This window comes from Macaca thibetana, chromosome 6 (assembly GCF_024542745.1).
Source record: "Macaca thibetana thibetana isolate TM-01 chromosome 6, ASM2454274v1, whole genome shotgun sequence".
Taxonomy (NCBI): domain Eukaryota; kingdom Metazoa; phylum Chordata; class Mammalia; order Primates; family Cercopithecidae; genus Macaca; species Macaca thibetana.
The window spans coordinates 85557599-85570791 of record NC_065583.1 but is presented as its reverse complement, the minus strand read 5'-3'; the positions used below and the strand labels follow the sequence as shown (position 1 = coordinate 85570791).

Sequence of the window (13193 nt, the reverse complement as noted above, 5' to 3'; positions counted from 1 at the left end):
CATTACCCTGAGCAAACTAACACAGGAACAAAAAGAATACCACATGTTTGCATTAATAAGTGAGAGCTAAACATTGAGCACGCATAGACATAAAGAGGGGAAAAACAGACACTAGGGGCCTACCTTGAGGGTGGAGGGTGGAAGGAGGGTGAGGATCAAAAAAACTACCTATTGGGTACTATGCTTATTACCTGGGTGATGAAATAATCTGTACACCAAACCCCCATGATATGCAATTTACCTACATAACAAACCTGTACATGTACCCTGAACCTAAAATAACAGTTAAAAAAAAAATCTTACTTGATCCCTCATAGATTCTCACATCAACAAAGGAGAGGATCCTTTATAATAACAAAATCAGGTAACGCTTTTATAATTTCCTTTATGTCTGTACTTATTGAAATAGTTGATTGTCAGAGGATAGTTTTCTCCTTGCAATGATTAGCCATACCCTTGAGAAAAACTCCTACAAGGGTATAAAACACAGTTTGGATATGTAAGATTTGAGATGTCTGTTAAACTTTGATGAGGCAGTGTATTGGAAATCAGTACTTGGAGCTGGAGAAAAGAATAGATCTGGAGATAAATATTTGGGAGTCATTAATATATAGATGACACTTAAATTCAAAGGACTAAATGAACTCACCTAGGGAGACTGAACAGATAAAGAGAAGAGAGACAGAGCTCCAACATTCAGAGGCCAGCCAAACAGAGGAAAGCAGGCAAAGGAGAATGAGAAAGAATGGGCAGAGAGGTAGGAGGAAAATCAGGAATGTGTTTCTAACAGGAAGAAGTGGTCAAGAGAATGGAATACCGCTGAGGTCTGGTAAGATGGAAACAAAGAGATGACCACTGGACTTTAACAGGGACTTTGTCAGGTATAACCTCACGGGTGTGGTGGAAACAATGGGCTGAGCAGAGGATGGCAGGTAAAGAAGACATCTCCTTGAACACAAACTTTATAGCGTTTATTTTTTCACATTTGCCTGCTTCTACTAAAATGACAAGCACTTTCTTGGCAGGAACCATTCATGACTTATTCAGCTTTATATCTCCAATGCCTAGTTCTATCCCTGGCAAATGTCAGAAGATAAATACACGTTTGCTGAATGAACAAACGAATAGTTGGTACTTTAACTCTTCTACCTCTTAATTTTTTATGAAAGAAAAAACATCTTAAGATACTCAGCTGAGTTTTTATTACATGGACACCTTTTCTGGTTCTTGAGGCATCATGGTTTCTAATAATGGAGCCAAAAGCAATGATATTAAATGTTATCTTAAAATATGCTAATACTTAAGTTTCTAGTTAAGCATATTTAAGTATTAAAAAGTATCTGTGAATCTTGTAAGAAAGTTCAAGCCTGGCTACACCCTTGAATAAGCTCACTGTTGAGTGAAAAAGTCTTCCAGACTAGGTTATCTCCCTGAATCAAGAACCAAGCGCTCACAGTAGTCCATTCCATTACAATGTGTATGTATAGCAAAAGTTCTATGCACTCATGATTCCTTTGTTTTGTTTTTCATAAGGAACTACCAACAAAAAAGAAATAAAGGAATCAAAACACCAAAACAGAAATAGAGGTAATGTGAGGTAACTGAAAGTACTCCTTCAAGGCCTTTAGGAATTATGTTATTTCAAAATAAAACTTGAAATGTAAATCCAGGCACATTATATAGAGTTACTTACGTTTCATTAATCAATAGGGACAGAAACCACAGAAGATCTGATTTCCATGTTAAAATAAAATTACATTTCATATTATCAGTGCCTTAAGCACAATTTATAGGGGTTATTCAATAAAGAAAGTCTATAGAAATACAAACAAAATTTAAAATGCCCTGCTCAAAACCAAATTTTTTTCCCAAAGAATTTCAACTTTCTTCAAAACATCAACAATCTCCAAAATTTCCATCCAAATAAAACAGTTTATATAAGACATATTAAGCAACACAGCACTGTTTTATATATCTGTCTGCCTCAAACTCCTGAATAGACTTCTCAAATATAAAACATCTAATCAAACCCAAGTCTCCTCATTATAAATTAAAAGGCTGAGTGAATGTTCACCAAAATGGCACTCACATCTTTATCTCCCCTACCCCCAACTCCACTCTCCCATCTGCTTCCAATTTCCCTTTTTCTATCAGGGGTACCCCTCCTAGTGCCAATGGCTAGAAATCTCAATTCAATTCTGCTTCTAAAATTTTTTTTTTTTTTTTTGAGACGGAGTCTGGCTCTGTCGCCCAGGCTGGAGTGCAGTGGCGCGATCTTGGCTCACTGCAAGCTCCGCCTCCCGGGTTTACGCCATTCTCCTGCCTCAGCCTCTCGAGTAGCTAGGACTACAGGTGCCCGCCACCACGCCCGGCTACCTTTTTTTTTTTTTTTTTTTGGTTTTTTAGTAGAGACAGGGTTTCACTGTGTTAGCCAGGATGGTCTTGATCTCCTGACCTCGTGTTTCGTCCGCCTCGGCCTCCCAAAGTGCTGGGATTACAAGCATGAGCCACCGCGCCCGGCCAATACCTTGTTAAATTCTACAGACTCTATTCATCTCCTGCATCTCCCACCAACACCCTAGGGTGGACTCCAGTCATCTCTGGCCTGTACCACAAACTTCTTCCTAACTTGTCTATCTCCTTCCAGATTCACATTATAGTCATCCTGCACATGAGGGCCAGAATAATCCTAAAACACAGATCAAATTACCTTATGTTTCTACTCAGTGTTCACAGAATAAAATCCAAACTTCTTAGTAAGGTAATGAATCTGCTCTGACCTACTTTTTCTCTCTTAAACTCAACTACATTTTTCTCCTGACCGCCATGTTAAGCAGAACAGGGTCTTTATGGCAATTCTTGGAGCTTGCCCTAGCTACCACTCTTCTTTGCTTACCTATGCCATTGTTTCTGCTGGAGATGTGGTCCCCATCCAGTTTCTGTCTGCTAAAATCTTGCTAAAATCCTTTAAGATCCAAGGATTTTAGACCAGTAACATATAGGATCCCCGCAAAGAAAAGAAACTCATCCCATTTGTTCAACAATCTAGTTACTATGAAACCAGTAGCCAAATGCCCTTACTGTAGAGGTCAATTCGAGGTGATAATTTTATCCACGAATCTTCAAGGAGTTTATAGCTTAATTAATAAAATTCTCTTTTCTTATATCCTGCATTAAATCATGCAAATGCCAGCTTTGGTCTTTGCTGGCAAAGTATTAATGGAAACTCTTAAACCAGTTATTCTTGAAGATTCAACATAGCTCTCAAGAGCCATAATACTGCCACAGAAAGAAATAGGAAGGAAGGAAAGAAGGAAGGAGATAAAAAATAAAAGAGAGAGACAGAAATCCTTGCTAGAAACCTGACCCAAGTTATGCCGTGTTTTCCAGCTTTAATTGGCTCTAAATACATGGACATTAATTTATTATATTCTACCCCAGAACTGCAGGAGATTTGTGCATAAGTCATAGGAAATTCTGTATGGAGCTGCGGTATGCAGGACAGTCAGATAATTGGGTTATATACGTGTTGTTTTCTTTATTATAAAACTTAGTTCATCTTCAATGTAGGATGGCCATAATATCACATTTTAGGGACATTTTCTCAAACAATCCAAAATACATTTGGCCCAATCTAGCAAATGGTGGGCTGGATCTAGTGCCAGACTCCTGAGCTTCTCTGTTGCAGAGAAAAGGGTCATCACGAATTGTTAAAAGTGACCTAGCCTTGGTTCAGCTGAAATTCTCATTTTCCTCTCTCTGCTGGCTTTATCACCAATTACCTAATAAGCCTTATGAGCACAGCTTCTGTAATTTTTCACAAGTGCAAATGGAGCAAATGGAAAGGCTGAATCTGGTGATTGTCCTTGGTAAGCTTTTCTGTAAGTCATTCCAAGAATTCTACGCCCCTTTCCTTTTAAATTCTTTTCTTGAACATGTTCCAATCCTTCACATATGTTCTTTCTTTCTCTTCCCAATTCGGGTGCCAAGCTTCCCTGTCTATCTTTTTAGGCAATCTGGCTACTACTTTTCTCAGGGAGGAACACCCTCCTTTGCACTGAGCAACTGGGCATTTGAATAAACTTTCCAAACACTGAAGGATGGGGCACAAACTTGACTTCACTTGATAAAAAGCATTTTAAAATGAAGCACAGACTGAAAATGGGTCTAAGTTAAAAGTCAGTAGGATTAATTCATTTAAATTAAACTTGGCTACATTTTAAAAGTGGAGCAAATAGAATCTGCTAAAGCACACCTCACTGTTTTACTTAATAAACATGTCCAACAGTGGTGGCAGTGCTGTGCTGGCAGGTCTGGATGCTCAAGTGGTGGCTTAAGAACAATCTTCTGTATTTATAAGGCAGATTATTGAAAACACACACAAAATATGGGTAGGCAGAAAAAGAAAGAGAAAACAGCAGAGTATGAGTCTTTTCTGTGTCTTAAACTATAATGAATCAAATGCTAAAAAGTTCACCTGGTAGAAGAAAAGGATAAGGCGAGGAAGTCACTTACCCTCTGACCTGTGGACTCAGTGATTTAACAAAAGGTCAAGTAACACACTGAAGGGAGCTACTATGAAGGACAATAATTTTGGAGGCTTAAATAAGAACTTATGCTTTGTAAATAGCATCTAAAATTATGAAAAATTAAATGGCAATATATATGTACAAATTTTAAAAACATTATCACTTTCCTAGAAGACACTAACAAAGGCAGAAAAATGTATTTCAATTCAATGGAGTTGACAAGAGAAATGTGTTAGCAGAATCCCACTTAAAGGCATCTGCTTTCTGATCTTCAGGGAGAGAGCAGGAGCAGCCCCTGCCCCCAAACACAACTATGCTAGACTTTTTATGTAATAGTTCAGTAAACATGGTAATGGTATTTGAGCCACCACCTTTGAAACTTTGAGTAAACATTTTTTAAAAATTAAATTGACAGGCTCAGCAATAACAAAATCTGAAAATAATGCTTTGATAAAGTTTTTGTTATAAAAATAAATCACTCAAACTTCAAAATAAAGCCAGCTGCATTACTGAGGAACTTTGCTAAAATGTATTTTTAAATGTCGGATTTTAATTTTAAATATAGTTTTCCATTTGGGAGAAATATGTAATTATAATAATATATGCTCATTTAAAATATGTAGAGCTTATGTAGACCACACAATCACAGATAACAATTTAAAATGACTATAAAGTTGTAATTTGTGATTTTATTTATTTAGCAACTTTTCTCCTCATTCAAATGAATCTACATTTTAAAAGGTTAATATTGTTGATATCTGTTTTATCATCTCTAAATTTTTCTGCCAATCATGAAAATAACTTTCCAGTTAACATGATACTGGAATCAACTTGAAGCCATTTCTGTATTCAGCGTGAGTGGGAAAACAACTTTTAGAAGATATTTACTCCAACTATAACTTTCATTGCTGGACTCACAATGCCCCTCTGACTGTTTAGAAGGGTTCCCAAGATCACTTCTCTAAAAATAGGAAACCTGAATAATGAAGGTTAAGTAGGATTATGTGTCTTTTGAAACAGTAAGGAATTGTAATTTGAAAAAAAACAAGATTTCAGAATTTTCATCAAATATTCTGTTTCCATGAACCCTAAGAACTCTGTAAATTTGCTCAATTATATCTAAAAAAGTTCTCTGTTCTGCCTAAATCATAACCCTAAAACTTTTAAATTCACTTCTTTGAAGCCATAATTTGAACCCTTACATCAAAGTGGGTTAATTTAGAAGAGTAACTCCAATAGACAAAATAATTTGGACAAAAAAAGAATTCTCTGATGCTTAATTTAGCAAATTAACCTGTTGAAATTTCTGGCTCTTAGTCATTAGAAGAGAAGGCGTAAGAGTCATCACTTTACATAGGCCAGAGCTGCTTCGAGGCTACCTGTTATCAAGTACCCTCCTATATGAATACAGGAATGGTGGGGGACAGTTTTATATGAGAAATTAAAACCATTTTCCCCAAGAGAGAACAGGTTTGACCACCAGAAAACTCTTCCCAATTAGCCAATCCACGTGAACATGTTCCCAAACAGCAGCTTCAATTTAAAGTCATGAGCCCTATTTCTAATAACGATGGAAAGTGAAAAAGACCAAATTAATATCCTTCCACTGAAGGATAAAAGCTTAGCCAGATGCCTACTGCTAGCAACTGTTACTGTGCCCATAGGAGCGCACTGGTCTGTCTGAGTCAGAAGGAGGGGCACTGAGGACACATATGTGGATGGAGCCTGCAGTAAGTACCAATGGTACATTCAGTCACCAGAAAGGTATCTATCTCATTTTTTTGATTTCTTCCCAGTTTTCATCCAACTGAGGTTGACAATTTCACTCCAATTCCTGCTTGCTTTTCCACACCCCTTAAAAAGTGTTTCCATGGCTAAGCTGACAGTGAAGCCTGAGGACGGGAGCTGGTTAAGAATGGTCAGCTCATGTACCATCCCCCCCACGCCACTGCTTCTACCATCAGTTTTGCAGGAGAAAAGGAATCCTAGGAGCAATACAATCTATCTGGCTCTGTGCTTTAAGGTAGAGAGATCTGGAAAAAGTCTTCCCCCTTTCCCTTTGCTGCCTCTGTAGAGACCAACCAGACCTATAAATGTGTATGCACAGAAATGGAAGAAGTACTAGAAGCAGTCAGAAGCAAATAAAGCCACTGACTACTTTGGTACCTCTTAAAAAGTAAAAACTTTTTTTTTTTTTTTTTTAAATTAAGAACTAAGTGGTGGATTGGGAGAGAAAGAATTTTTGATCTTCTGTCTCCTGGAAGCTACTGATACATTTGCAGGGCTTTTTAGAGCACTGTAAACTTAATTCCAAATATGAAAACACTAGGGTATAGGAAGCAAAAATGAAGGCCATCCAAAGGTAAGAAAACAAAGCACTCCCTTCTGGGGCCCCCAGTGGTCATGCAGGTCAGCGGGCACTGGGGGCATCTCTGTCACTTCACTTTCCCTTCCCCAAGTGGACCTCCTCATCTGCCCCCTTTCCCCACAAGTGTACACTGTCAATCTTGCTGTAATCAACTGTACAGTTTGCCTATTGTTTTCCCAAGGTAGCTGGCTGACCTACTGCCCCCCAGAGATGCCTCTTCCCACCCACTGTGTGTCAGTCTTTCTCTGCTCCTCTGGTCTGCTCCTCAATAGGGGCTAGCCGCCTCCTGCTGACTTCTTTCTCTCTGGGCCTCTGGGTTTTCTCTTTACATTCCCTGACCTACCTTCTTCCCACTGCCATTCCTTCCCACGCCCTTCCCTTGGAACAGGCAAGCTTATCTTTCCATCTTGCAAGGCTGAGTTTCTCTCCACTGTCTGCTTCTGTCCCTCTGCCTGTGTTTCTGGCTTCCCCCAAATGGGCCTCCCACTCCGTTTGATGCTGGTCTCTTCACTGCAGGTGCACCTATCTAGGAGTAGCTATTGGCCCACGCAGTTTTGTATTTCTTGTATCTCTCCCAGCCATTCTTGAGGTTTTCTCCCGAGATTTCACTGTATGTAGGAAGGTACCTTTCTCCCTGTGCATGCACTCCTCCTTAACGCCCCCTCACCCCACCACACAAAGTCTGTGAGTGTTTTTCACCATATGCTTCTCTGGTTAGTAACACAAGTGTCCTAGCACGTACACTCATGTGTCCACCCAATTCTGTGAGTGCCTTCCTAACAATACACTCACCTCTTAAAGTCTCCACTGCTGTTTACAAATACCCTATCCTGTGAGTTCATTTTCTATCCAAAGCCTGCACAACTAATGCCTTCTCTGTGCGCACACTTATGTCGGGGTGGGGGGGGGCTCTCTGAAAACATTCCCAGTGAACCAGGGTTCACACCTCTCCTGCCGCTCTGCCTCAGACTCTGACTTCGCTCTGTGTATTTAAAGTGCCTGGCTTTAGTGGGAGCTCAACAGATGTCAATTCTTTTCCCCACTTTTAGCTGAATAACTATGTGAGTCTGTGTCTCGGTGTCCTTCTGCCCCTCTGTGCCTGTTTTATGAGACCGGTTGGAGTGTGTTCCTCAGGGTAGAATGGGCTATTTGTAAGATGCCCCGTGGGTTCTATTTCCCTTCCGACTCTCTTCTCCTGTCAAACGTTACAAGTTCCCCCATATGACATAACCCTCCCTCATGCAATGTATCCACTCCGGTCTCCCTCATAGGCACACAGTACTGCGTGTCCATAAACTGCTTCCCCATGCACCCTGGTTACTACGTCCCTTCTTGGTGCCTCCCTCTCTCTCCCACTTTTTTTCCAACATGAAAGCGTCTGGATTTGTGGTGCAATTACAGTGAACGTGCGCCTATCTGAGCCTCTCTCTGTACTGGAGTGGTGTGTGTGTCCATGGGCTTCTCTCGAAAACGAGGGGTGAGAGGCCCGAGTCTCTGCCCGGGATGCATTGCATCCTCCCCCCACCTTCTGGCTCGTTCCCTGTTTACACGTCCCCGAGTCAGCCCCAGACGCCGGGAGTTTTTTTGGGTACGTAGAGCGTCGGTGAACCTCCATCCTCAGAATCCCATGTCTTACTCCCGGGGAGCGCTAAGTGTGTGTGAGTCCTCAGGTCTCTCCCCGGGACGCCGTGTTGGTTTGTGTCCGCCCCCGGACACGGCGCGTCTCCAGTAACGCGATGCGCCGGTGTCCCGGAGTCCCTGAGAATGCAGGTGCGTCCCCTCCCCCCCGTACGCGAAGCGCCAGTGTCCCTGCCGTTCCAGTGTGCGCCGCCCCCTTACACGGACTGCCTAAGTCCCTATCTCTACGAGTACACCGTGCGCCCCTCACCATGCGCCCGAGTCCCCATCCCTTCGAGCACACAGTGTGTCCCCTGATACGTGAAGCGCATGTGTCCCCAAGTCCCTGGGAATACAAGGTGTGTCCCACCCCCACACGCGGAGCGCCTGTGTCCAGTCTCTGCGGATCCACCGTGCCCATGTAATTAGAAAACGCGGACAGCTGGTGTCCGCGAGTGGTCCCTGGTTCCTCGCCCACACGCTGCTCGCTACCCGCCTTCCCCGCAGAGGGTAGCGTGGTCATCTCACTTCTCTCATCGGGGCCTCTCTCCCTCTTTAGGACCCAACAAGCCAGGAAATCCGCGTGCGCCGTCGGAAAGTCCCGCAGCGGCACGGCAGCCGACCCAGGGCTGCGGCTGCCTCGGCCCCGCCGCCAGGGGCCGCCCGCCTGCCCGCTTCCCCAACGCCCAGGCTGGCCCGGGACCGCGGGGTCAGCCACCCAGCCGGCCCTGCCCTGCCTGGCTGCTGCGGGCGCTGACGGCAGCAGCTGCCAGCCCCGGCTCCGCCGGCCCCGCACCCGGCACCCGGGCAGGGGGAGACGCGGCCAGGCAGTGAGGGGTGCGCTCTGCCTCCCCGAGCCCTCACCTTGTGGCTCTGGTAAGTCTCGAGCGCCCGGATCGCCGTCTCGGTGAGCTTCACATGCAGTACGGTGATGTTGTCTTGCCCCAGCCGTCCGCACGACAGCCCATAGCGCTGCTCCTCCCGCAGGCCCGCTGCCCCCCCCGCCGCCATCTTAAACTCCCCGGGGTGCCGCCGCCGCTCCGGCTCTAGCCTCCACTGCGGCCGCGGCTGCTTGGGCTTCAGCAGCCGCCGCCACTGCTAGGGCCATCCCGCTGCTGACGTACTGTCATATACTGCGCGGAGCCAGAGCTCGGACTGCCACCGCCGCCACCCGCCCCACCCTCCGGCCCCGCGCCCCGCCCCGGGCTCGTCTCATTGGTCTTGTTCCCTTCAGAACCGCCCTCATCGGCCGCCCTCCACTCTCACTGGGGCGGGGCCCAAAGTCGCTGGAGTTTTGCTCCTGGGACGGGACGTCCAAGAGGTAACAGGCTGACGTCTAGGTGACGCGCCAACTTAATCACGTCTGACGTCACGTCTGGTCGTCTTGGCTCGCCGGCCGAGATTGGCCAGGCTGGCTTGGGGACTCCCCTGCTAGTTGGAAGTCCAGGTTGCCTGGTCTGGTTACCTGGAGTTGGAGCCCCGCCCCTGTAGGGGACGGTAGTGAAAAGTCAGAATTGGGGAATCTCGCCCTGCGCGGGTGGTCCTTGGAGAGGAGGATCTCCACCTCCGATGTGTAAGGGATGGCCGTGACCAAATAAGGACTTTGTTCCCCGACGGCTGCGGAAGCTGTGGAACTTGGTGCGTGCGTGTGGGGGAGGACGCAGTAGGCGGACTCGCTAGAGATCTGCTCCTCAAAACTCCTGGTACTGTAGTTGAGCAGACGGGATTGGGAGGAAACTGCTCACTCGAAACTTGAAGTTATCGGGTGCCACACGCAGAGCTTATAAAAACAAAACCAAAAACCCTTGCAATTAGTGAGTTGACTCTTAGATGTAGGAGTTGAGTTAGATTTTGTGGAGCATCTTAAGGACAAAATCACGCGGGAAGTTAAATGCCTTTCGTATGGTGGGCATGGTATAATAGAGAATTGAGTTCGAGGTCTTTACTACGCCATGCCCTGTTGTGATTCTCTGGGATCACAACTGGTTGGGATGGTATCTCCTTAAAAAGCACTCTAGAAGAGTAAAACTGGCATTGTTCTAAATTAAAAGAAACGTCGACAGTTCTCATTCTCTGATTCAGTTTGAGTTTTGTCCTTTTTTGATAGGGCTGTGTGAAAACCTAGCTAGGGTTTGAAGGTAAGAGATAGGCTGTCGAGGATAAGCGAAGTAGATGGGGGCGTGAGGCGTGTGCACAGGCCTGGCATACTTTCCATTCCATCCACAGGATGCTTCCTGTGTAGGCGTGGCTAAAAGAGGGAGCCTAATCTGGAGTCCCTTTCAGGTTGTGTGGATAGACTGACAGATGGGTTCCTGTCAGAGGATGGATTAATTGGGTGATCAGAAACACCAGATAAAACCATTGAAAGCTTTCAAACTGTTGAAAGTCAGTTTAAAAAAGTTTTTTTTTTTTTAATAAAAAAACGGAGACGCTTGTTTTTACTCTCAGCTTATAAAACCGTGTTCTGTTCTACTGGGATCCCCCGGGAAAGTTTATAGATATTTAATCAGTGTTTTTCATTACTTTAAATAGGATTATGGCTATAATTCCATGTCCTCCCCTCCCAATAAATGCCTTCCCCACCGTAGGTGTACACTCCCTTTTGATTCAGACTCTCAAACAAAGTAGGTGTATAATGTGAATTACAGAACGAATTCTCGTTCCATGGATTAAGTGGAAACACCTGTATTAAGCATTGCTCCATCACAGGAAAACAGTTTGTAAATTGACTTAATTTCAATCCACTAAGATTGGCTAGCTGTTAAGACATAATTAACGCTTGCTAATTTCATTTACTTTGGTGATACAAAGTTATCTTAAATTCATTGAGTAGAGAAATTAAGGAATCATCAAATTGGATTAAAAAGTTTACCCTTAGAAGGGAAATAGAGGCTTTATTACCTAGTTTTCTCAGCTTTCCAAAAGTAGAAACCTTATTCAAATAATTCATCTCTAAACGGACTATAGTCTAAAAATAATTCTGTACTTGAAATTTTCTTTTCTCTCTCTGGTTTTTTTTTTTTTTTTTTTTTTTTTTTTTTTTTTTTGCTTTGATACTAAAGGACTGAGCACATAGCTAAAGCCTTAATTATGTGGGGGGCGAGGGGGAAGGGAGGTTTGACCGGAACAAGTAAAACCTGTATCCTACTGCTTTTCCGGTGAATGTGGGTAAATCCCCACCCACATGATATCCTAACTTGGCCTACTCTTACTCAGAATTTCTGATGACATCCAAGCGGGTGGGGGAGGAGTAAGGATGGTTTTCGTTGTAGTTTTCAAATATCTGACCTATAGCTTCTTACTAGTAATTGATTTTTTTAAAAAAATATAGTAGGAAAATTTTTCCCATGCCCTATTTTAGTAGGTAAGAAATCTTTCGGGGATTAATATATTATTGTAGTGAGTTAATGTTTGTTTGTGTTTTTCCCCTTTTGAGCTTTTCAACTGTGGTAGGAGGAAATGATCAAGTACAAAGCAATATGGTAATCTAGTAGCGTCTTTTCATTGATGTCTCACAGGTATAGTACACATTATGCCTGCCTGAATCAGATGGTCAAGTTATGATGCTGGTAAGGATAATTTATTTTGAGGAGGCTTATGAAAGGTGCTTTTTGGGAAGGTTGCCATTTTATACGTATTTTCTGTATCTTTATCTGATTTAAATAATTAAATTATCATTGAATATCAGTTAAGTTTAACATGCTGTAGAGGATTTAAAAATTAAACTGTAAAGTCTCTAAAGGAATTTTCTGTTTCAATGTGGCAAGTGAACAGTATACTGAAAGCAAAGCAATTAGAAAATTAGTAAATGCTAATTTGGATGGTGTTGGTGACAAGCTCAAAAATTCAAAGAAAGGAGAGGTCTGAAGAGGTTTAATGAAGGTGATAGTACTTGAACAGCTCTTGAGGGTTGAGTAGATTCTAGATAAGTTGGAGGTGGTATAGATGGAGACAGGCCAACTAAAAATGATCTTAATGATGATTCCAGGTGAATACATTAGTTTTATGAAGGAGGAACGGAGACTCCCATTAACTTAAAAGCAACCTGCCTAACATAACCAGGAGAGGCAGGGTCGGAATCACCTCTTTAAGTGTCCTTCCAGTCCTTATATACACTGAGTAGCTATGGATTAGATTTAATAACTGAGAAGAAATCTGTCGTATAAGACAGTTCAGTGCAGGAAAAAGGCTAAAAGGAATCTGATGCAGGGCCTGCTCCATCTCTCATGTCTAATATACAGTGCTGGCAAGGGATATGTGAACATCAAGGCCTTCTCTGGCCTTCAAATAGTGGGCCACCCCTCATTCCAGGTTGCTGCATATTTAATGACTGTTTCTCACATCTTTGGTGCAGTGGTCACCAATTCAGATGCCTTCAGGGACTATTGGATACCCAAATGAGTGAAACAGGGCAGATACAATGTCATAGGCACTGAAGATGCTGGACTGTAGTGAGCTGGGAGCGTTTAAAGGGCTGAGTGATATCTTGGTTCAGCTGACTGTTGCCAGGTAAAAATTTTAATAAACATTTTCTGGACATTAAAAAAGTTTTAGGCCAAAGTTAGCCCACAGGTTTCTAGTTTTCCAGATCTTCTGTAGTGACTGCCAATGCAGAAGGGCATTCTATCTTATACCTGTGTTAGCAGTTTGGAGGTTATTTCTTAAACCCATCTATACAA

At 43.2% G+C, this 13193-nt stretch overlaps 1 protein-coding gene across 1 annotated transcript in view; it reads right to left on the bottom strand.

The window, feature by feature from the left end:
• The window catches only part of ELL2 (elongation factor for RNA polymerase II 2), a 77206-nt gene extending 67336 nt beyond the window's left edge, over positions 1-9870 (bottom strand). Inside the window, exon 1 of the mRNA XM_050795411.1 lies at positions 9379-9870. Within this exon, the coding sequence (XP_050651368.1) occupies positions 9379-9525 (147 nt within the window). The 5' untranslated portion in view covers positions 9526-9870. The remainder of the gene's footprint in view (positions 1-9378) is intronic.
• Positions 9871-13193: the final 3323 nt, after the last annotated feature.